Genomic DNA, 26,689 nt, shown 5'->3' with positions numbered 1-26,689 from the left:
GTAAAATGCTTGAGCCACTTGACTTTCGTAGCTCATAATTAACGTTTTTACACAATATTTAAATAAAGTAGCTAAAGATTATTCGCTTCTCAAAGTGTAAGACGCAATAAAAATCGTATGCTTGCACCATCTTACCCAAAAACAGATTTAATTAAGTTCTGAACATTTCGACATTTCTTCGTTAAAACCGGTTTTAAACAAATCACAAGTACGTGTTAAGATCCGACTAAATACCCATATCCCGATATCGTCAGGTTAATTTGCTATATTATGAAAATGAAGAAGAAAGAACTTTGTATGATTTTATTTATCCAACTTGAAACTCTTCAATCAAATGCATGACTAGTAACATGATTCGGCCTGAAAAAGAGGGAAAAAATATTTATAATAGATATATAAGTGTTTGTATATTAAATTTATTTTTTGATACTTTATTTATCGAAACAAATGTGATTTTCCCGTTATTTTAACATCATAGATAACAAGAATATATATATTGCTGCAAACTTTCGACTTAGTAAACATTACTGTTGAATACAACTTGAACTTTGATACATTGTTTGTTCGATTAACCCGTACATTAAACTTTATATAATTTTATTATGTATGGTGGAAGAAACAAGACGAAAAGTGTGGATATCATCAGAATTTAATGTTCCTTAGTTATTCCAGGTTGTTGCACTTGCATGCAATGAACTGTTTATAAACACTAGTGTTTGAAATGTGTGAATATTAAATATTAACTTTGATATAATAAAAGAGGGACGAAAGGTACTAGAGGGATAGTCAGGAATATATATATTGCTTCAAACATTCGACTTAGTAAATTATATATTAACAGAATTCATATTTTTGAAAACAGACACGCAGGATTAATGTATATAATAATAGAGCATGTCCATGGAATAAACGACAATAGAAAAGATAAAAAAAAAACACTTTTGTAAACAAGGCAAAACAAATATTTCCCATCTTAAATCCCTATAATTTGATAACGAATGTTTGGCTCCTCTTGTTCTTGAATATTTGCAAGATAAATAATGGAAATGCTGTGGTTTTACCCATGAAGTTCATAACAAACTTTGTCCCCTAACCCCTGAAAACAAGCAAACATAACCTTAATTTTTTTTCTAGTTCTTTTTCAATTCCGTTATTTATTTAATATCAACATAAAACAGTCTTTCTTTCTATTTATTTATGACTTTCGAACAACGGTAAACTACTGTTGCATTTATTTTAAAAAGTTTGTTATTTGTGAAACATAGTAGCGATCATATTTAAGATGACAAAACAAGGTATCAAACATAAAATGAATGAATTCGCCGTTTCAGAATCTAACGCATCCTGGGTAATATTTTCAAAAGTGTATGTCAAAACGTCCTGATTGGTTAAACATTCCATAAACAAGGGAAATTTAACCAATGACGTGACGTTATTTTCATTTTGGGGTACGAACAATGAATACCCATGATGCTTTAGATTCTGAAACGGCAAATTGCATTAACTCTAAAAGAAGCGAGACAGAGTATAGCACATGGTATCTCGGTATCTTGAATCTCCACCATGCTAAACAACGTTCTGCCAAAATATCACAATTGGGAACAGGACACATACCAAATATCAAAGTGAAAAATTATACTGACATATTTATTATGAATCAATTTGATATATTTCTCTCTCGGATTCTTTCTTTCACATAAAATGTCTCAATTTCAGATTGTTTTTTTATAATCAAACTCATCGATGACTGTTAACCTTCATACAAATTTTAAAAAAAAATCTAATAAAAATGATGGCGCGATTATGATGACGGAAGAAACAAAACAAAAAACGAGTCTGCAAAATCTATAAAACAAAGATGTAGTTGTATCCAAACAGTTAACAGTTTAAAACGATATACTTTTGGTCTATTTTGTCACTAGATAATATAACAAGCACAGTCAATGATAAGAAAACATGCACCTACAACATCAGTTGGTCGACTAGTTTGTAAAACTAAGTAGCATCTAATATTCTTTGGTTTTAGTTCGATAAAAATAATCTACGTGTTGCCAAAAATAAAATGATGATCTAATGTATAACGTAATAAAAATAAATGTCTAAGAAAAGAATGAGATCACGACAAAAAGACATTATTCAAACAATGTTGATAATGTATATGCTTAAAAACTTACAATTGGAAACTCGCAAACATATCCCTCGTTAGAACTCCCAGAACAAGGATCAGCGTCCCATTCAAATACACGATTTTCCAAATTCCACTCCAGTTCGACACAATATTTACTTTTTGCAATAGGGTTACCACCAGTTGCTAAAAGAATGTTTAAATGCATTAATTGTCAAGAGCAAAACTTACATAATTTTGATTGAGAAAAAGATACTTTTATGTATGATCTATTTTAATATTAAATGACAATAAATTACAAAATAACAAGTATGTATATCTGTTAAAATACGAACACATCTAAGTTGAGAATATGCCAAATGATCATATCGAAAAGATTAACATTACGTTAGAAAGTATGACTATGTTAGTTTAAACATATCTATTTATAGTGGGTTGGGAAACAAGTTATTGCAACCCAGAGGCGGATTTAGGGGGGCAGGGGGCCCGGGCACCCTCTTTTTGGGAAACAAATTGGTTGCTTATATAGGGAATCACTGAAGCGTGACTGGAACGGGCCCCCTCTTAGGTCAGTTAGTGGGCCCCCACTTATGAAAATTTCTGGATCCGCCACTGCAACTTATATAAATCCCTTTCCACTTTGCGGGTACGAGTGCTGCCTTGTAGCGGCATTAGCCTGCTCTTTTTCGAAATATAAAAGGTGTGTTTTACGTGAAAGATATATGGCTCTCTCTTAACACGGGTCAGCCATTTTCCTTCCCATTCCGACCGACTACCGTCGTTTTTTAAAACCATACTCGCAAATGGTGTCAAGGGGGAGCCGAAAATTCAGTCACTGAAATTTACTCCCCGGAGCGGGGATCGAAACAGGAACCTCTGTGTTAGTAGTCCGATGCTCTGACCACTACACCACGACTATGTTAAAACTGTTTGAATATAAAAATTATATGATTAAAGTCTTAGAAATTAATCTGAACTGATTATGAAACGTTCAAATACAAAAGTTTGGTCTGTTTATACATTTTTCTACAACAGCTCAATTTTTTTCAAACAGTTTCAACATTCTATAGATATTTTGTCAACCTGAAAAGGTTAACATATGTATAGATATTTATTTGCATAAGGTTGTTTTCTATCCGACCCAGTTGATGTGTAAGAGAGTTTTAGATATCACAAACTAGTCAAAACGTTTACTAAATTTTATCTTCGGTACAGGGACAACATTCGTAAATATAAATCAATATGCAGACATCTTATGAGTTCAGGTATTTCACATCCAATCTTTTATGGTAATATTCTTTATAAGCACAAAAATGTTGGCATTAACCTCTAAAGATTACCAACCCTTAATAAAATTGATAATAAAAATGGGAAATATATCAAGCAGACAACAACCCGACAAAAGAGCTGACAACTGAACAGCCAAACAGAGACAGACTTGTGAAGAAGGAATATAGTTTCGATACTTTTGTCAGTTAATTATTGGTGGCATATTTAGGCTTAAATATCGATTCACTTATCATGCTTTTAGGGTTTTTACATCGGAAATAAGTACATTTATTCTAAAACCAGTTGTTCGCTTAACAGGTTATGTTTTTTTCATATATTTTATGATGGTAAGATACGTAACCTTTAACGGGCGGGATTGTGCTTGATATTCATAAGATGAATACATAGTGTTTAATCAGTTAAGTTGGGGTGTGGAGCTGGCATGTCAGTAACTGCTAGTAGTCCAATATTAATTGATGCATCATTGTCATTTTGAATGATTTGTTGTTACCAATTCTGACATCGGACTCGGACTTCTTTTGAACTGGATTTATTATTATTTGTTGAATACCAATTTCGTAGGTTTCATGAGCAGAGTTGAATCGCGTAATTAAATGTTCAACGAAATAAAAATTTCTATAAGATTGTATGGCACAACCACAAAATCACATATTCACGAACAAGCAAGTTTTCTGCAATCCACGGAAATTTGATGCCCATGAAAATAAGTGAATCTAGCATACAATACCTTCAGCCAAAACAATAATCCTGCCAGATCTACATGAAACCAAAACTTAAACCGGACAGAAGCAGATGGACTAACAGAGGGATGATCAGACCGGCCAAAATCCAAATGCCCTCTTTTATGAGTAGAGGTACACAGTGTATATAAAGTGCGAATCCAGTCAGTTCATTTTCACTGTTGTATGCGAGTATGTTCATTGTAGAATAAAGGATCATGGGAAAACTTTATTTGTTTACGTTTTGAAATTACCAAAAAAAATGATTTGAAACTAAATTTTAAGATATTTTCGTTTTCATTTTCAAGGAACAATATCACAAATAAAGGGAAGACTAGGGTTAAATTCGGGGATAATTGTTCCAAACATGCAGAAATAAAGGGCAACAGAAATGGCATTTTTTTCTAATTTCCAGACAATATCTTGTGTTTAAGTGTATGGATCTCTCTAAAATTGTACTACAAGGTTCATTTCCACAAAGGAAAGACTGGAATTTGGTTTGATGGTTATTGGTTATAGACGGAAATCGCTGAGGTGTAACTGGACCCCCCCCCCCCCCCCCCGCCCTGTTTTTTTTAGAGGTCATCCATTGGGTCCGCCTTACAAAAAGTTCTGGATCCGCCACTGCCCAGGTCTGCTTTTGAAGTGTTTGGAACAATGAGTACAAATCAGGCTTTCTCCATGCTATCAGTTTTGATGCTCATTGAGAAGTCTTAAAATCTTAATTCACACTGGTCACATTTGTGTAACTCATTAGTGTGGATCTTCTTATGCCTGTGCAAACTAGTTACCCATTTTGTCTTGAAAGGACAATAAGTGCATTGGTATGAAGACTCCCCCCTTCTTAACTTTAGTTCTGTGGTTCATCTTCACTTGCCTCCCGTATTGTAGAACCCCATATGCTTCAATATTCCTATTCTGAAGGAAAGATAGGTTTAGCTCGATTATTGCTTGCATGTTCTTTACTGTATAAAATGAAACGACATGTGACATATAAATTACCCAAAGTCATCAAAGCGTGAAATGCAAGTCAAGTTGTGTAGGGCAAACTTTTTCTGTCAAAAATATAAACTGATAAAGTTGCATTGGTGCATGATGTACGTGTTGTAGAGCACCCTTGATACTACCGCAGAGGTCAACCCTGAACAGTTTGGGGTAAGTATGTACACAACATTTAAGCAAGACATCGTTTTTGATGAAATAAAGAAAATGTTGAATATCGGACCCTTTGGACCTCAATGTGGACCATTTCGATAACTTGGCCGAAAATACCAAAATTAAAAAAATAAAAACACGGTGAGTTTCAGCATGCCAGAGTACCCCAATTATTCAATTGTTATTGAAATTCAAAAGAATTTATTTCTTGACAGTAAGGACCCCACAAACTTGTTCAATGGACCAAAAAATAATAAACACAATCATATATCGATTCAGCCTACCAAAGAACCTCAAGTTTTATTTTGGACCCTGTGGGCCAATTTAAAACCGGACCCAAAATCAAAAATCTTACGTCAAAACCTCGTTGAAATTGATCAAGAAGTGATTTATATAAAAAATATTAGAAAAGCATTGTTGTTTTTTATCCCTTTTTATCCCATTCTATTTCGATAGACATGATAGATGTACGTATTCAGTGATGAAGTGTCATTGCATTGGATAAATATAACTGTACTTTAAATAAAGATGCTGATGAATTATAAAAAAAAATCTATGACATGCTTCTTCTGCTTTGTAAAAAGACCCATACTCGAAATCCAATGATAAAATTTGTTTGCACATGCGTATAATGACTACTGCAGAAACATGAATTTTATCAAATTGGCATGCCTTTTAAAATATATTTCTTTAATCTAAAACAGTTACACTTTCAACTCTTAAATGATCCCCATGTTGTTATATTATGACTACAATGTATTATATTTCAAATAAATATTAATTCTATTGAATTTAATGGATTGTTCACTCAAACTTTTATCTCAAAGTCAGTACTATCAAACCCTTTTCTTACTTTAATCATTGTTTGAGTAAGTCGGCTGAATTAGGAATTTATTGCATAAAAATGACTAAAATTCATACAGTGAAAATGCAACGCATATACAATACTAATGAATCGATCTACAGTGAAAATGAAAGTAAAGTATCATTATTCAAAAGTAAACATGATTCGCATAAAGATAGTATCATAGTGGAATTCAATACAATATGGACAAACTAAATAACAAAAGCTATTCTACGTTATACAACATTAATAATTGTGTTGAAATGAATATTTTTCTTCAACTACATCTTCCCTGCTAGTTCTTTAATCACCTTCACGATTTGTTGGTAAAACGTCCTAAATATTCACCTATTTCGGTATATATTTCACGTATGGATGGCTCTCGGCGCGATAAAAACCCGTTCCCATCTCTTACTTAGTCTAACTTGTATTATTTATTACTGAACATTTACATGTGAACTATTTTTCTTCATTTTCTTCAAATATCATATTTTTTCGTCTGTTTATTTACCATTCTGCATCAGAAATGCATGGCATATACAGTGAAAATGGTATTTTAGGGTCTGCACTTTACATACACTGGTATATAGAATAATTTTGGATATTGAATAAAAATCTGTAAATGTCAATGCATGTATTTTATTTAACATTTAACGATTTTCCCAGATAGGTTTTTTTAAAACTAAAAATATGTTAGTGTGTTAATGAAAATTTTAAAACTGTAAAATGATCAATAAACATACGTATACCAAATGGTAGATTATTCGGGTCAAATATGCCATTTGTTCCTGCATAAACATATCTGTTTCTGTCAGCTAAATTGTTTGCTCCTGTGAAAATGTCAAAACCCTGTAACTTTCCTACAAAAGTTAAAAATTTAATTGACAGCATTACTTATTGTTATTTATTTGGAGTAAAAGGGTACTCATTTATCGTAACAAAGTGATCTTTATTCGCATCACTCCTTCAGATTTAAAACGGGTATTTTTCAATGTAGTTTGAAATATAGATATTTTGTATATCTTTAAAGTTCTTAAATCTATTATCAGTTGGTTTTTTTTAACCTAATCTACACGCTTCTACTATAAGTCTTTGGTAGGTATTTCTAGTTTGGTATGAGAATATACAAATTGCATGAACTGGTTTTATTCATATAGTGCAATTAAAATTTTTGCACACTTTATCCTACTTTTCTTTCCACAATTTAAATATATTTACTTTAAAAGGCCATATTTGAAAATCTTATGTTATTGCTAAATGATTTTGAAATGATTCATCTTGGAAACGACCACAAGAACACTTTATCATTTCTTTTTTTTTATTCCTTTATTTACATATTATAAATTAATACAACATATGCAAAAAGAAGATGTGTTATGATTTATAATGAGACAACTCACGACAAAAGACCAAATGAAAATAGAACGTCTTTTAAAAAGCTTGTTATTTTGAAACAGTAGAGAACATCTTTAAAGGGAAACAACAGATCAATAGGGATCTTCCTATAATTATGTGTAACCATTTATCTGAGTAATGTTGCAACCTAATATCAAGTATCTGATCTTGCATCCGAAAAATCAAAGTTTCTGACGGACGGATATTAACCTATATATTATATTATTGCTACTTAATATTTCGATATGATAAGAGCTGCACTGACTTTTACGTATTTTACTTTTACCGCCTTCTAAATGTTAAAAAATTAATATAATAAACAACTGTACTGGTTATAAAGCATATTAGATAAAAATATCATTATTTTTATGTTGAAAAAAGGTCCCTTACAAATATATTAATAAAAGAAAATGTGGTAAAAAGTCAATGAAATAGCAATCTAACAACACAATAACCAACATAAATATACAAACCAATGTAATCAAAATTACTACAAAATGACTTTGAGAAAGAAAATTTTACAACTGCTTACCAAATGCATCAAATTTGACTAAAACTGCTTTAGCCTCTTCTTCTGTTTCTGGAATCCACAAGTAAGCACCCGGAGTACTGGTGCATATCGCCTTGAAAGAAAAAAAACAAAATGAAAAAAAGGTTTTTCACATTTTTAAATGTTTTAGACTTAAGAAGACTCGTTCTTGTTTGGTTTTTTTTTGTTTTTTTGTTTATTTTTTGTTTTTGTTTAAATATATACCTTTTTTCCATTCTAAAATATGGCCTTTTTATAATTCTTGAGAGATGAAAAATTCTATTTAAAATTGTAGTGAAAAGGATAAGTCTAAAATCGATTTGTCAATATCCTTGTACACAGGTATCCGCCTGTCATACAGTGAAAAAAAAAACTCTTTTTACTTTTAATCAAAATACGAAAATAGGCAAACCAAACCAAATTGCAACATAAAATTTAATTTTACAGCTGATCTACCGAATAACTTATACTGCATATGACAATATTTTTTAAAATTGATTCAGCATGTTTAAAGTTTTAGAATTTCAGCAAACAGGCAAAATCTTGTCTAACGGATTTGAAACGTTAAGTACTTCCGTTCAGGAGACATATCATGTTAGTTCATCTGATATTTAAAAGGTAAATTTTAACTAACAGTTTCTTTTGTCTTAAAAATACTAGTATGTTATACGATGAACTCACATTTGCTACATGCCAATCTGTTCTATTTTCTCTATTGCTGCCTCCAAAAAGGTAACAATTTGGACTTATCCTTTGATTGGTCAGTTTTGTGTAACCCGCTGGACATGTGGTTGGAAGAGTTTTACAAGGGCCTATAAAGAAAATATTTTATATGATATGTTGACCAAGTTTCCTATGATGCCATACCAGAAACAATGGCAGTATGCAAACAGTTTAATTAGTTAATCACTTATGATATTAAAGCATATAAACTAAACAGAGCACATAAACCATGTTATAGACATACCACAAACATAAAAAAGGAAAGGTGGTATAATTGATAATGAGACAAATCTCCACAAGAAACTATATAACACAGAGTTTAATAGGTATACATATAACTTTAAATGTACATATATATAATACATGTTTTGAAAATAGATCGTTTCTCCAACTCAGATGCTCATCACACTGTTATTCGTACAGTAAAAACGACAGAATGCCCGCGTTCTTGAGCTAATCACACCCCATTCGTATTCAAATTCTCGGCAAAAAGGAAGTTGATGTTTGACATGTTTGAATAGCGCCACGTGTTCAATTCCAAGCTGCTAACCAAATGTGAATTCATTCTGTTGAAAATAGCTTGAGAAATATTCAATGAAAAAGTTTAATTTTTAGTTTTTCTTGAGGAATCAACAGCAAAGGCAAAAAGAAAGAGGTGTGACGAAGGAGATATCTGATGGATGACTGGAGACCAGAATGACGGACGAACAATGTTCATGCAATATTCTAAAATAAAGTATTTACCATAAATATAACAATGCAAAAGGAAGAATTTTGGAATGTATTTGAGGTAAAATTTACAATATTAAAGTAAAAATAATATTCTAAACTTTAGTAAATGTCTGTCAAATGATTCTTTCAAATGGTTAAGATATTGTAAATTAGAAATTTAATCATTAACTAAATCTTCATTTTTCAACTTCAAACTAGTAACAAATCAAATCATTATAAATTTAGAACTATAACAAGTTTACCTTTACACCTTCTGCACTGTTTTCCCTGGTTATAGTACCCATAATTCTCACCGCCAAATTTGTAGTTGTACCTTGAATTGCCTTTCCATATGCGTTTGCCATAGGATTTACCTATACAGAATTGTACGGTCAAAATTAATATAATTTTGTACGCTAGACGACCGTTTTGTAGATCATATCCCTTTAAAAGATAAAGCTATAACAAAAACCAAATGACAAATTTAAAGTTATATCTTACGTTGTTATTGATATTTTCTCTAGCTTCTCTCCCTCAAGTTTCGGGCTTGTGATGAATAAAATGTTTTAAAACCCTAGACCAAGGGAAAAGATAAAACTATAAAAATAGGAAAAATAATACTTATTATGCTTGTTAGTTAAACACATGTTTCTGTTCTTTGTTTAAATTAAATAAACGTGACCGCATTTTTGCTTTCTTGCTTCATACAAACAAAGGACAATTTACAGAAAGATAATGACATTAAATTGAATCTAATATCTGTCTTTTCATCAAATTTCTGTTTTTGGTCTTGCCATGAACTACATGATCTTTGTCATGAATGATCTAATATCCGTCTCGTCATAAATAATCTCAACTTTGTTCTGTTGTTTAGGTAGCAATAAATAGATAAGAAAAAAATATTAAAATTTGCCCTTATAAATTTTACCATCCCCTTTTCATTGCTTTCTTGCAATATTAAGCTTACTGTTTGTGTCATATATGTGCATATGTATGTAATCAGAATCTTCCATCAATTTTATATCCAGTATATAAAATGGTAAAATATAATTTCTTTTAGGTGTATCCATGGCACTAATTTGCATTTATTTGTTGTGAAATATTGCAAAAAAGAGGGGGGGACATATACCATTCAGCAAATCAAATGAAAATCATATGTCTGTCATCTCTTTTTTTTTGTAAAATTGCGTCAAAAACTTCGTGTAGAAAAAAGTGTTTGTAAACATTACATTAATTTCTGGACCGATGGCCTGTCTAGTAATGAAAATACGGATTGTCAAACAGAAAATAGCCCATAACACATGTAAAAAATAATCTTGATGCTCTTATAAACCAGCTTTGAAGGCTTAATTAGCACTCATCTGTCTAAAAATGAATTTTAGTACTCAATAACTTTCCTATTTGAAAAATCCACCGGGGCCAAAATGCGAAATTTAACTCCTAACTGTGTATTGCTACCTTAATAGTAAATATTTTTTCAAATTCTCCCACTAAACTTATTTTCGGTGTCCTGCTAGCTAAAACAAGTAATATGGCCTTTTAATTTTTTGAAAATTGGTTGAGTAATGAATATTTTATGAAGGTTAGCAGTTGACACTGAAACGCGACAAAAACTGATTTTAAAGAAAGGTGCCAAGTCAAAGTGTAAAATCTTGTCTCTACCTCAATTTTTGGCAAAGTTTTAAAAACTGGACCTCTTTTGTCAGTTTTTTATGTTGAAAATCTTAATAAAATCTCTGATGATGCAAAATTGTACAAAATATTAATCTTTATGCTTATTGCGTACCAAATACTTGATTAAACAATTTGGTGATAAGGAAACAATTTCTTACATCTTATTTAACTATACATTTAATATATGCCAAAATGTAACATGAAATCTTGTTAAAACAATAACTTGATATATTCGCAAGAAAAAAAACCCGACGCGTTCAATATTTACGCTACTACATACAAGACAATCCATCAGAAGCCAGGGTTAAGCCGATAGAGCACAAATACAAGCCGTGTGTCAAAATGTCTAATTTTGTTTGCTAAGGACTATAAACAATAAAAATGACATGTATTGTCATTCTTTATAAACACTTTATTTCCTCAGAAGTTGATTTCAAATCTAAATATCAATAGATTTGTAGCATGAAAAGTCTAAAATCATAAGATTCTGAGTTTAGTAAGTATGCCATAAGGTAGCAATAAACAGATAAAAAAAAATATTAAAATTTTCCCTTATAAATTTTACCATCCCCTTTTCATTGTTGTCTTCCAATATTAAGCTTACTGTTTTTGTCATATATGTGCATATGTATGTAATCAGAATCTTCCATAGATTTAAATCCAGTATATAAAATGGTAAAATATAATTTCTTTTGGGTGTATCCATGGCAACAGTCTGCATTTATTTGTTATCAAATATTGCAAAAGGGGGGGGGGGGGGAGATCACACATAATTTCCCAAAATTTGACTAAAAGTAGAATTTCAATCACTTGAGGTAATACCTTTTCTTAAACTGTTTACATACACCATTCAGCAAATCCAATGAAAATCATATGTCTTTCATCTCATTTTTTGGTAAAATTGCGTCAAAAAATTCGTGTGGAAAAAAAGTGTTTGTAAACATTACATTAATTTCTGGACCGATGGCCGGTCAAGCTATGACAATACGGATTTTCAAACAGAAAATAGCCCATAAAACATATAAAAAATAATCTTGATGCTCTTATAAACCCATAGGCGGATCCAGGGGGCCCTGGGGGGCCCGGGCCCCCCTTTCGTGGGAAAAATTTGGTTGATTATATAGGGAATCATTGAAGCATGACTGGAGCGGCCCCCCCCCCCTTAGGTCAGTCAGCGCCCCCCCCCCCCCCCCCCCCCTTAGGAAAGGTTCTGGATCCGCCACTGAAACCAGCTTTGAAGGCTAAATTAACTCAGCTGTCTAAAAATGAATTTTAATACTCAATAACTTTCCTATTTGAAAAATTCACCGGAGCCAAAATGCGAAACTTAACTCCTAACTGTGTATTGCTAATTATGTTCCATCATGAGTTTAATTTGGGTTGAATCAAGTCTGAGTCTCTTTTTAAAAAAAATAAAACAAATTAGTTTAATAAAAACATTTAACAATTCTTAGATTGCATATCTTACATCAATATCATTTAAATGAAATGCTAGTAAGCGTTATATGTCAATGAAACCAAAATAAATGTGCTTATATGGCAACACACAGTATTATATCTTAAAACAGTTGCCTTAACAATATATCCAGCAGACTGAATATAAATATATACGTTATCTTTATCTCTACTTTCTGTTCTAATCATAATTAAACTTAACAGGATTTTACAGTGAACTTTTTACATTTCTCCATCGGAGCTAAAATAAACTTACTTGTGAAAGAGGTTGAGAACATGCCAACAGTTGGTAATTGAAGCTTACTGTATTAATTGACATGGACAATAGATGGACAATAGATACCTGACAATATCAAGTAAAACTCAACTGTTTGTTAATTTTATCATCTTCTGCAGGAACGGAAAATGTGAACTGCTAAACTCAATTAAGATTGATTTTTTTCTAAAATATACAATGTAATTGAATTTTATTCATCTAGGGCATGCTCGTCCAAATGGTCCACATGAACCGTAAGGGAACTAAAATAATATATTTGTAATCCATGATTCAAATTAAAGACTTACCTTCCGAATATAGAACAACTATTAAGCAGAGCAATGCAGCTACAACTTGGATCTTCATTTCACTGCAAGAAGCTTTATATTTTTAAACATTGATTTATGCAAACTAAAGATTGTTTCAAGCGTTAAAATTTTAGTTTATATCGTTAATAGATATATGCTGCGGTGATTGTTTTCACAAGTGATACATCATAAAAAACAAGCATCAAATGTTTGTTTTCATAAGCTTTGTTGTCATTACAGAGTAATGCATCATGGGTGAAATTGCTTAGAAAAAAAGTAATAACGTACAAAAAAATATATTCAAAAACTTATTTTCGTATAGGTCGTGTAGCGGTAAACACATAACACATGTTATAGATAATATTGGGGTTGATACAAAGCAAACGTTATAAGTTATGTAGGGGTTATGTAGCATGTAGGGTGTTGACACCATGAAACATGTGTTTTAAGGCATGTAGGGGTAAACAAAAACATAATATATGGGACATGTAGGGATAAACACAAGGGTTGATTCGAAGCACATATCATATGACATGTAGGGGTTAACACGAGACACATGTAGTAGGTCTTTTAGGGGGTTGACACGAAAAACATCAGCTTATTTTTACAAAAGTTGTAAATTAGGCCTTCTTCGCTGAAATATTGTTTTTGTTTCAGAATTTTAAATTTCACAACTTTGCTTTGTGGGGGAAAATATTCCGGAACCCTTTATTTAAAAATCCGGAAATTCAGCTCCGTCTTATTTTATTGAGTTTTCTGTTATTTTGTATACAAAAATTGGGCCATCCTCTCTCAGCTGGACATTTCATAATTCATTATGGATATTTAAGGCAATTGCAAAGAATAGGTAAAAAGATGTATATATATATTTGTATGCAAATATTTATTTCTGTTCGTGAAATTGGGACTCAGTTGAGCAATCGAATAGCATGTCCGGCTGTCAGATTTTACAATGACCTGGTAAAGACAAGTTCTTCAAACATTTGAATACTGTTACGTCATCTTGAATGATAAGAACTGGAACCATTATAAGTGAAGGCCACGTTTATTCCATACATCTATATAAGTCTTATTCTTTTTAATTATTTATTATATACAGTATTACATGACGAAATTAAAATTTCTCACTACGACCTTTCCAAAATGAAGGGTCTGTCATTTTTTAATGTAAATAAGTGTCACAAAATGATTCTCAATCTCTTTCATATTTGGATGTGTCTATTTTTTGTGATGCATTTTGTCAGGTTATGTTATGTATTTCGGTTGTTTCCTGTAAGTAGTTAATACTTCAGTTTTATCATATATCTTTTGTATAGTCATTTTTTAAAAGTTGCTGTTTGCAAAAGTATAAATTATTCTAAATAATGGGGATGTTCTAGTACCTAACAGAAAACCCTGGCCGTTTTTGGCACAACTTTTTTGATTTTTTGGTCCTCGATGCTGTTCAACTCTGTACTTGTTTCGGTTTTCAAAGTTTTGTATCTTGGCGTCAGTAGTAAGTCTTGTGTGGAAAAATGCACTTCTCGCGTATTAAAATTTTAAACTTGTTGCCTTTTGTTAGCTAATTGTGGTCATAAAAGAGGGAGGTTTGGCATGCCACAAAACCAGGTTCAACCCACAATTTTTTCCTTTAAAAATGTCCCCTACCAAGTCAGGAATATGGCCATTGTTATATTATTGTTATTTAATCGTTTCCTTCAGTTTAAGTTTCTTACCCCGATTTAGTTTTTTGTCCATGGATCTATGAGTTTTGAACAGCGGTATACTACTGTTGCCTTTATTTAGAGAACCAAATTGATTAGAATATACAAAGTAAAGATATATAGATAGATATAAGAAGATTGGTCTGAGTGCCAATGCGACTACGTCCATCCATGTCACATTTTGTAAAAGTAAACCAATTACTAGTATAGGTCAAAATACGGTTTTCAACACGGAAAAAGCTATAAAGGGCCAAAAAAAGTCTAATGTAATACAATTCAAAACGGAAAACAAACGATAAAAAAAAAACGGAAACGTGAAACACTTATTAACCACATCAACAAACGACAACCACTGAACATGAGGTTCCTGACTTAGACCAGAAGCAAACATATGCAATAAGTTTAAACGCGTTAATAGGTACAACCATTAAAAACCAACAAAGAAAACCCCTGTTCATTGAAGCTACGACAAGATTATCCTTTAAGGATGTACTTAGATGAGATTTTTGAATAAGTGACTCCTTGGTGGTTTCCCATATGATACATGGTTAAATATTTTGCTCCGTAACACCTATTTATCTTTTAACATAAGACTTAAGAGCTCAAAAAAGGTCATTTGACAAAATTTTGAGACTCAAATAATGTCGATGCAAATATAAGGTAAAAGTCTGAGTCAGCCTTTCGCCGCCATATCTTATAAATCTATTACCTCGAAAAAGAGCTCCTTAATCTTTCAATATTTTTTTGCTTATTTTGATCCTTAACAAAACGAATGCCCTTCTAGCTTAAAGGGGCACTAGCTGTCAAATTCATGTTCACCGATTTGACTCAAATTCTCATATTTTATTTATATAAATGTAAAACATTTTTTCCAAAAATATGAAAAGTATAAAATAAACAATTTATAGAACATGGTCTCAATAAGATGTAGCTTCATTTCGTGTGAATTTTAGCCAATACGCCATCTAATTAACTATCGAGTTGACCTTCTATGACCATATAAGCGATATAAACAAATGCACATTTATAAATGGATTAAGTAACTCGTGCTATTGGATTTTTTAGGTCTGTTAAATTTTGTATTGTAGATTACAAATTATGTTTATCGTCGTTTTTATCGTTATAAGAATGATTTTGTGTGGATCGAATCAGTTAATCAAATTATTTACCTAGTTTCACTTTCAATGTTGACATTCTTTTCCTTTAAATACCCGTACACGTACAATGCATGCGTTATTCTATCTCTTTCTAATTATTACTTCACTATTTCACTTTCATTGATGATTGAACAAAAAAAATCATACTTTAGAATTTTTTTATATATCTCGTAGCTAGTGCCCTTGAAAGCGTCAACTTTGAATTCTTGATTTATTTAATGAATGGCTATTATCTATTTTGAATTTATTGAACCATAAAACTAATTTTTGACTCTTCACATTGAATAATCCGCGAAGCGGATTATGTAAAATTTGAAGGGTCAAAAATTAGTTTTATGGTTCAATAAAATCAAAATAAATTATTGCCATTCATTATAAATAAATTTCTATCAAAAATAAGGCTCAAAGAACTTTTTATATTATTTATATTAACAATAACAACGTATATACATGTTGGCGTATGAATACACAACGTCAGAGTAGGCGTGTTGACATCAAGATTGACAACATTGAAAATAAAACTAATAATTTTAACCAATCAGAAGACAGTAAAAACAACAAATTTATTTATTTTATTTTACCTTAGATCACCAAAGTACATCCTTAAATTGAAAAAAGCGTTACAACAAGATAAAACACAGAAAACACAATAGCTTACACTTTTTCCAAGTCACTATAAGTATAATATATTACACATTTGGGGTAAGTTATATATGAATGCAATTAATTAAATTACACATTATCTTGCAAATATTATCAATTATTACCTAATTACCGTTAAAAGAGCCGTGATGTAGTGGTTAGCGCATCTGACTACTATCGCAAAGGTTCCTGGTTCGATACCCGGTCCGGGATGTACATTTCAGAGATTGAATTTTCGGCTCTCCCTTAACACCATTTGCGAGTATGGTCTTGAGGACACGATGATAGTCCATCGAAAGGGGACGATAAATGGCTAGCCCGTGTTAAGAGAGAGCCAATCTCTTGCACGTAAAAGACACCGTTGTAGATTTCGAAAAAGTGCAGGTTTATGTCGCTACAAGGCAGCACTCGCTCCCGCAAAGTGGAAAGGGATTTATGTCAGTTTCAAAACTTGTTTCCCAATCCACTATAAATAAATATGATTAAACTAATTACCGTTACTAAGTTTCTGAAATGTAATTTATCAAAATTACAATTTCTTTACTAAATAGCTATCAAAGGTATCAGGATTATGATTAAATACGTCATATGCGCGTTTTGTCTACATAATATTCATCAGTGACGCTCAGATCAAAACCAATTATAAAGCTTAAGTAATTGATTAAATAACACATTACGTTTTATCATAATTTTATTAAAAATATATATATATATATATATATATATAATGACTGAATAAATAGTCAACGATCAATCTTACAGGGCGATGGATCATGTAATATGATTCTGTACACTACAAAATATAATATACAAGAATGTGTCCAAAGTACACGGATGCCCCACTCGCACTATCCTTTTCCATGTTCCATGGACCGTGAAATTGGGTAATAATCTAATTTGGTATTAAAATTAGAAAGATTTTCTAAGTTTCAAGTTGATTGGACTTCAATTTTATCAAAAACTACCTTGACCAAAAACTTTAACCTGAAACTCCCACTTTTATTTTCTATGTTTAGTGGACCGAGAAATTGGGGTCAAAAGTCTAATTTGGCTTCAAAATTAAAAAGATTATATCATAAGCAACTAGTTTACTAAATTTCAAGTTGATTGGACTTCAGCTTTACCAAAAACTACCTTGACCAAAAACTTTAACCTGAAACTCCCACTTTCATTTTCTATGTTCACTGGACCGTGAAATTGGGGTCAAAAGTCTCATTTGGCTCTAAAATTAGAAAGATCATATCATAAGCAACAAGTCTACTAAGTTTCAAGTTGATTGGACTTCAGCTTCATCAAAAACTACCTTGACCAAAAACTTTAACCTGAACGGAAGGACGCACAGACGGACGAGCGGACGCACGGATGAACGGAGCCACAGACCAGAAAACATAATGCCCCTCTACTATCGTAGGTGGGGCATAATAACAAGTCAAAAAGGGTACAACATCACCATTAAATAACTATAAAATGAACAAATATTAGATATTTCGGATTACAGATATCCTTCTTCAATAATAGCACGATGTCAAATGAATCATGTCAATATATTCAAACTGAGAAACTTTTTCTAAATCTTGAATTTATACAATTTAATCGAACACCACAGACGCTGATACAATTTTAAAATTTCCAAACACGGCGCAAAGATTACAAAGATATGCCAAATGAAAATAATTATCTTCGATGTGAACTGGCACAACAGTTTAGATGTTAAAACTGCATTGAGGGCAGTCCTAAAAAAAAATCAAAAATTTCTTAACCGATCCAAGTTGGTATAATATTTCAAATTTGACAACGTTAGGGCAATTGCAAAAGAAACTTCATATTTAAGCCTCCCAAACGAATAGCAGTCACACACAAGCTGATCTCAAAAACCTTACCATCACAATTATAGACCACAACGAGGGTTGGTCGAAGGTCGGGAAAGATTTTGGATAAGAAAGTTACGGACAGTTTCCCCAGAGGGCATAAATGAAAAAACATAGAATGAGTCCCTCATTTTCCTGTCACCACTTGTTTCCAGTAACTCCGGCTTAGTACTGGCTTTACCATGTTTACAGTTCGAAATTTTTTTTTAAATACCAGTTCAAATTACAGGTCTCCATTCATTTGGGATGAATGTATAAGTAAGTAGCCACGTTCAACTATTTTACCTCATTAGATCAAACTTATTTTTCTAATCATTATTAGACTGCTATTCGTTTGGGACTTAAAAATGTCCGCTATAAAAGTCTCCGAGATGACAAAAGCAAAACAATTCCAACGAGAAAACTAACTAAAAAAGAACAAATATGTAAAACATCAACAAACGACAACAACCATTGAATTACTGGATACTGACTTGGGACAGACACATACAGTTGTATAAAGAATGTGACGGGGTTACACTAGTCTCGATGCACCAGAGTTATCGTTCTTAGAGCAAATATTAACTATGCATATGGAACGTCTGGGATAATCTAGATTAGGGTTACACATGTTTACCGGATCCCCCACCGCCGCCCCCACCTTACCTTGGACAGTGGTGTAACAGTACAACATAAGAACGAACAATACAAATCAGTTGAAAAAGGCTTAACTCATTAGATGAATACATAAAGGCAACAGTAGTACTCCGCTGTTCAAAACTCGTAAATCGATGGACAAAAAACTAAATCGGGGTAACAAACTAAAACTGAGGTAACTGTAATATTTAGTCCTGGTATCTATGATGAGTTTATAACAATGGCCATATTCCTGACTTGGAACAGGACATTTTTTTCTTAAAATGGTGGGTTGAATCTGGTTTTGTGGCATGCCAAACCTCCCGCTTTAATGGCAATGTTAAATATAACATTAAAATGACAACATAACATTACAGGACTAATACAAATAAATAGGAGAACATATTAAACAAAAAAACACATGAATCATAGCTAATAGAAATACATCTAACAAATGTACGGAGTGGAAGTGGCCGTTTACCTGTATATATCCTAACAACTGAGACATTAAGCACAGATCTGAGAGTACTCGTAGTTACTGACAGCTTGTTCAAAGCCAAATACAACTAATAAAATAATCCAGCATCTAAGACTAAATTCTTACCAAGATTTCTGTAAATCAGTGTTGATTGAGACCCACTGGAAAGAAATGCAACACTATTATTCTGTGTAACAGATTGTCATTTTTGCGTCAACCAGATTGATTTCTTGTTTTACTTCATTTGAATTTTTCAAGGGTAAGAAAAAATTGATTTCTTGTCCAAAAATACCAAGTGTTGCACTTATAAACATGTTTTCCTGTTTTTAAAACATGCTAAATATGTAAATATACATTCTTGTTGTTCGGTGTGAGCCAAGTAAACCATGATAGGTCAATGTACGGCCTCCAAGGCTCCGTGTTGAAGGCCGTACATTGACCTGTTTTTAAAACATGCTAAATAATTACATGATTGTGTAAATATACATTCTTGTTGTTCGGTGTGGGTCAAGGCTTCGTGTTGAAGGCCGTACATTGACCTATAATGGTTTACTTTTTTAAAAATTGTTATTTGGATGGAGAGTTGTCTCATTGGCACTCACACCACATCTTCCTATATCTATTCAAACATTAGATGAATTGCATTTATTTCAAACGTGCCAGAAAACATGCACATATTCGAATAAGCTGAAAATAATTCAAGTGAAACAGGGATGGGAAGATACAAAGACCTGTAAAATAAAAGTTAGAGTATCTATACTAATAAACGAGAAGACCTCATTTTGTGTGTCGCTTCTCTTCCTTCTACAATGAATTATTAATCATCATGCCTCTGTGTTCTATATAGGTATACTCGTATTTGTCATTCTATTCTTATGATCATTCAGTTATGGTTATTTTGGGAGGAAAACGAAAATAAAGGTGTCAGACCACCAATTAAAAATCCCTATCTGTTCAACCAAATCTTGCAATTTTCACAGCTGTCTAAATATTTTACCTTAAATTTAACTACAAGGAAAACAGGTATATCCTGAATTGTACATGTATCACATTTCTACATGCCAATTTTCAACCAATGTTTTATATGAAATTTCTGATCTTGAAAACACAGGTACTATCAAAATAACTCCCGGTTTTCTGGAAATCTTAAATTAGATTACTATGTAGCGCATTAATCCTGATTTTTTAACGCCAACTCATAGACAAGTGAATTTTGAATCAAAACGGTCAACATATATTTTCCTTTCACCAAAAGTTTCATTTCTGCAAATTTGTTGGTGAGGTTCCTGACTTAGACCAGAAGCAAACATATGCAATAAGTGTAAACGCGTTAATAGGTACAACCATTCACCCGTAGCTGAAACAATAGAGTAACATTTCAAGAAAGAAAGACACACTATGCAATATCAATGAAAATAGCTTAAAAACCAACAAAGAAAACCCCTGTTCATTGAAGCTACAACAAGATTATCCTTTATAGTCCAGTCAATCTAACATATATTTGACCCTAACCTGAAAGTAATTGCAACAGAAGATTTTAAAGTTTTAATCGTTAGCATTATACCTCAAATATACATGGAAAAAAGTCCCATAAAATCTAAATTGAGGAAGATTAAAAAAATCACCATTTAAAATTCCTATGGAGATTTGCATTGGAAAGGGAGATAACTCTTGCAAAAAAGGCAGAAATATGAATAAAAATTGATACAAAATTATAATTTGACCGCTTCTATTCCTCAGAATGTATTGATTCTTGATTTTTCAGCGGTCTTTAGAGTATAACAAACAACTCTAAAGATGTTTTCATATATTTTATCAAGCTATAATCTAGATTTCGTAATTTACAGGTTGACCATTTATTCAATTTTTCAACATGTCAAGGTAAAGAATCTCAAATTTATTAAAAATAATTAAGCATATATTCTTCTTTTTGTGTTTTAAAGTTTCTTAACATAAGTAATTTTCTGAAACACATAATATACAAATACAAACAATACCAAATTTTCACATTATTTTTTCAAAATAGTTACAAAGCTTCAAATTTGCAATTTCTTTAATGAAAAATGCACGAAAAAAAAAACTACCCACAACACTTCGGTTTTGTACATTTCATGAGCAGAATATTATACAATTTACTCAAATACAAACTTATAACCCCATCAAAGTATCATACTTTACATAAATTTCAAGAAAAACAACCAAAAACTGACCAAAAAAGACTCATTTTTGCAAGAGTTATCTCCCCTTCCAATGTTAATTTCCATAGGAAATTTAAAATGCTGATTTTGAGTTTTCCTCAAGTTAGATTTTCTGGGACTTTTTTCTGTGTATATAAAGGGCATACTGCTATAGATTAGAACTTAAACATTTTCTGTTGCAATTAGTTTGAGGTTAAATCTTAGTTTGACTGGACTATTAAGGATGTACTTAGATGAGATTTTTGAACAAGTGACTCCTTGGTCGTTTCCCATATGATACATGGTTAAATTCATGTTCACCGATTTGACTCAAATTCTCATATTTTATTTATATAAATGTAAAACACTTTTTCCAAACTATATGAAAAGTATAAAATAAACAATTTATAGAACATGGTCTCAATAAGATGTAGCTTCGTTTCGTGTGAATTTTAGCCAATACGCCATCTAATTAACTATCGAGTTGACCTTCTATGACCATATAAGCGATATAAACAAATACACATTTATAAATGGATTAAGCAACTCGTGCAATTGGATTTTTATAGGTCTGTTAAATTTTGTATTGTAGATTACAAATTATGTTTATCGTCGTTTTTATCTTCATAAGAATGATTTTCTGTGGATCGAATCAGTTAATCAAATTATTTACCTAGTTTCCCTTTCAATGTTGACATTCTTTTCCTTTAAATACCCGTACACGTACAATGCATGCGTTATTCTATCTCTTTCTAATTATTACTTCACTATTTCAATTTCGTTGATGATTGAACAAAAAAATCATACTTTGGATTTTTTTATATATCTCGTAGCTAGTGCCCTTGAAAGTATCAACTTTGAATTCTTGATTTATTTAATTTTACCTTAGATCACCAAAGTACATCCTTAAATTGAAAAAAACGTTACAACAAGATAAAACACAGCAAAACACAATAGCTTACACTTATTCCAAGTCACTATAAGTATAATATATTTCACATTTGGGGTAAATTATATATGAATGCAATTGATTAAATTACACATTATCTTGCAAAAATTATCAATTATAACCTAATTACCGTTAAAAGAGCCGTGGTGTAGTGGTTAGTGCATCTGACTACTATCGCAAAGGTTCCTGGTTCGATACCCGGTCCGGGATGTACATTTCAGGGATTGAATTTTCGGCTCTCTCTTTACACCATTTGAGAGTATGGTCTTGAGGACACGATGATAGTCCATCGAAAGGGGACGATAAATGGCTAGCCCGTGTTAAGAGAGAGACATATCTCTTGCACGTAAAAGACACCGTTGTAGATTTCGAAAAAAAGTGCAGGTTTATGTCGCTACAAGGCAGCACTCGCTCCCGCAATGTGGAAAGGGATTTATGTCAGTTTCAAAACTTGTTTCCCTTTATCAAAATTACAATTTCTTTACTAAATAGCTATCAAAGGTATCAGGCTTATGATTAAATACGTCAGAGGCGCGTTTCGTCTAGATAATGCTCATCAGTGACGCTCAGATCAAAAATAGTTATAAAGCTTAAGTAATTAATTAAATATTAACACATTACGTTTTATCATAATTTTATTAAATATATATATATATATATATATATATAAAATGACTGAAAAAATAGTCAACGATCAATCTTACAGGGTGATGGATCATGTAATATGATTTTGTACACTACAAAATATAATATACAAGAATGTGTCCAAAGTACACGGATGCCCCACTCGCACTATCCTTTTCCATGTTCCATTGACCGTGAAATTGGGTAATAATCTAATTTTGTATTAAAATTAGAAAGATTATACTATAGGGAAGATATGTACTAAGTTTCAAGTTGATTGGACTTCAATTTTATCAAAAACTACTTTGACCAAAAACTTTAACCTGAAACTCCCACTTTCATTTTCTATGTTTAGTGGACCGTGAAATTGGGGTCAAAAGTCTAATTTGGCTTCAAAATTAAAAAGATTATATCATAAGCAACTAGTTTACTAAGTTTCAAGTTGATTGGACTTCAGCTTCACCAAAAACTACCTTGACCAAAAACGTTAACCTGAAACTCCCGCTTTCATTTTCTATGTTCAGTGGACCGTGAAATTGGGGTCAAAAGTCTAATTTGGTTTTAAAATTAGAAAGATCATATTATAAGCAACAAGTCTACTAAGTTTCAAGTTGATTGGACTTCAGCTTCATCAAAAACTACCTTGACCAAAAACTTTAACCTGAACGGACGGACGCACAGACGGACGAGCGGACGCACGGACGAACGGAGCCACAGACCAGAAAACATAATGCCCCTCTTCTATCGTAGGTGGGGCATAATAACAAGTCAAAAAGGGTACAACATCACCATTAAATAACTATAAAATGAACAAATATTAGATATTTCGGATAACAGATATCCTTCTTCAATAATAGCACGATGTCAAATGAATCATGTCAATATATTCAAACTGAGAAACTTTTTCTAAATCTTGAATTTATACAATTTAATCGAACACCACAGACGCTGATACAATTTTAAAATTTCCAAACACGGCGCAAAGATTACAAAGATATGCCAAAAGAAAATAATTATTTTCGATGTGAACTGGCACAACAGTTTAGATGTTAAAACTGCATTGAGGGCAGTCCTGAAACAAACAAAAAAAAAATCAAAAATTTCTTAACCGATCCAAGTTGGTATAATATTTCAAATTTGACAACGTTAGGGCAATTGCAAAAGAAACTTCATATTTAAGCCTCCCAAACGAATAGCAGTCACACACAAGCTGATCTCAAAAACCTTACCATCACAATCATAGACCACAACGAGGGTTGGTCGAAGGTCGACAGAGTCGCTCGGGAAAGATTTTGGATAAGAAAGTTACGGACAGTTTCCCCAGAGGGCATAAATGAAAAAACATAGAATTAGTCCCTCATTTTCCTGTCATCACTTGTTTCCAGTAACTCCGGCTTAGTACTGGCTTTACCATGTTTACAGTTCGAAATTTTTTTTAAAATACCAGTTTAAATTACAGGTCTCCATTCATTTGGGATGAATGTATAAGTACGTAGCCACGTTCAATTATTTTACCTCATTAGATCAAACTTATTTTTCTAATCATTATTAGACTGCTATTCGTTTGGGAGGCTTTAAAATGTCCGCAATAAAAGGCTCCGAGATGACAAAAGCAAAACAATTCCAACGAGAAAACTAACTAAAAAAGAACAAAAAACAAATATGTAAAACATCAACAAACGACAACAACCATTGAATTACAGGATACTGACTTGGGACAGGCACATACAGTTGTGTAAAGAATGTGACGGGGTTACACTAGTCTTGAAGCACCAGAGTTATCGTTCTTAGAGCAAATATTAACTATGCATATGGAGCGTCTGGGATAATCTAGATTAGGGTTACACATGTTAACCGGATCCCCCATCGCCGCCCCCACCTTACCTTGGACAGTGGTGTAACAGAACAACATAAGAACGAACAATATAAATCAGTTGAAAAAGGCTTAACTCATTAGATGAATACATAAAGGCAACAGTAGTACTCCGCTGTTCAAAACTCGTAAATCGATGGACAAAAAACTAAATCAGGGTAACAAACTAAAACTGAGGTAACTATAATATTTAGTCCTGGCATCTATGATGAGTTTATAACAATGGCCATATTCCTGACTTGGAACAGGACATTTTTTTAAGAAAAAAATGGTGGGTTGAATCTGGCTTTGTGGCATGCCGAACCTCCCGCTTTAATGGCAATGTTAAATATAACATTAAAATGACAACATAACATTACAGGACTAATACAAATATATAGGAGAACATATTAAACCAAAAAACAATTGAATCATAGCTAATAGAAATACATCTAACAAATGTACGGAGTGGAAGTGGCCGTTTACCTGTATATATCCTAACAACTGAGGCACTAAGCACAGATCTGAGAGTACTCGTAGTTACTGACAGCTTGTTCAAAGCCAAATACAACTAATAAAATAATCCAGCACCTAAGACTAAATTCTTACCAAGATTTCTGTAAATCAGTGTTGATTCAGACCCACTGGAAAGAAATGCAACACTATTATTCTGTGTAACAGATTGTCATTTTTGCGTCAACCAGATTGATTTCTTGTTTTACTTCATTTGAATTTTTCAAGAGTAAGAAAAAATTGATTTCTTGTCCAAAAATACCATGTGTTGCACTTATAAACATGTTTTCCTGTTTTTAAAACATGCTAAATATGTAAATATACATTCTTGTTGTTCGGTGTGAGCCAAGTATAAACCATGATAGGTCAATGTACGGCCTCCAAGGCTCCGTGTTGAAGGCCGTACATTGACCTATAATGGTTTACTTTTTTTTAAATTGTTATTTGGATGGAGAGTTGTCTCATTGGCACTCACACCACATCCTCCTATATCTATTCAAACATTAGATGAATTGCATTTATTTCAAACGTGCCAGAAAACATGCACATATTCGAATAAGCTGAAAATAATTCAAGTGAAACAGGGAAGGGAAGATACAAAGACCTGTAAAATAAAAGTTAGAGTATCTATACTAATAAACGAGAAGACCTCATGTTGTGTGTCGCTTCTCTTCCTTCTACAATGAATTATTAATCATCATGCCTCTGTGTTCTATATAGGTGTAGTCGCATTTGTCATTCTATTCTTATGATCATTCAGTTATGGTTATTTTGGGAGGAAAACGAAAATAAAGGTGTCAGACCATCAATTAAAAATCCCTATCTGTTCAACCAAATCTTGCAATTTTCACAGCTGTCTAAATATTTCACCTTAAGTTTAACTACAAGGAAAACAGGTATATCCTGAATTGTACATGTATCACATTT

The 26,689-nt window shown here is 32.2% G+C and overlaps 1 protein-coding gene across 4 annotated transcripts; it reads right to left on the bottom strand.

The window, feature by feature from the left end:
* Nucleotides 1–288: 288 nt before the first annotated feature.
* LOC139516209 (uncharacterized) lies at nt 289–25,964 on the bottom strand. Of its 4 annotated transcripts, none has more exons than XM_071306152.1 (9): nt 25,859–25,964; nt 19,774–19,808; nt 13,185–13,246; nt 9,755–9,865; nt 8,739–8,869; nt 8,061–8,151; nt 6,883–6,993; nt 2,175–2,311; nt 289–360 (listed from the first exon to the last, which is right to left on the bottom strand). In XM_071306152.1, the coding sequence occupies exons 3-9, from the start codon at nt 13,240–13,242 to the stop codon at nt 343–345; spliced, it is 657 nt and encodes a 218-aa protein (XP_071162253.1). In that variant the 5' UTR covers nt 13,243–13,246; nt 19,774–19,808; nt 25,859–25,964; the 3' UTR covers nt 289–342. The 4 variants fall into 4 exon arrangements, with proteins under 4 accessions (XP_071162253.1, XP_071162250.1, XP_071162251.1 ...); XM_071306149.1 differs by having other exon boundaries at nt 6,877–6,993; nt 25,859–25,955; XM_071306150.1 differs by lacking the exon at nt 19,774–19,808 and having other exon boundaries at nt 6,877–6,993; nt 25,859–25,945.
* Between the last annotated feature and the right edge of the window lie 725 nt (nt 25,965–26,689).

The sequence above is a fragment of the Mytilus edulis genome, chromosome 3 (assembly GCF_963676685.1).
Source record: "Mytilus edulis chromosome 3, xbMytEdul2.2, whole genome shotgun sequence".
Classification (NCBI taxonomy): Eukaryota; Metazoa; Mollusca; class Bivalvia; order Mytilida; family Mytilidae; genus Mytilus; species Mytilus edulis.
The sequence above is the reverse complement of the archived record's forward strand: the minus strand, read 5'-3'. Positions and strand labels throughout refer to the sequence as shown.

Bases quoted from the DNA above. Each gene is read 5' to 3' on its own strand.
- LOC139516209 (XM_071306149.1), bottom strand. From the start codon at position 13,242: ATGAAGATCCAAGTTGTAGCTGCATTGCTCTGCTTAATAGTTGTTCTA. The intron at 8,870-9,754 runs GTAAACTTGTTA...TTTTCTTTATAG, and splicing joins ACAGTGCAGAAGGTGTAAAG to GCCCTTGTAAAACTCTTCCA. The intron at 6,994-8,060 runs GTAAGCAGTTGT...TAACTTTTGTAG, and splicing joins AGTCAAATTTGATGCATTTG to GAAAGTTACAGGGTTTTGAC.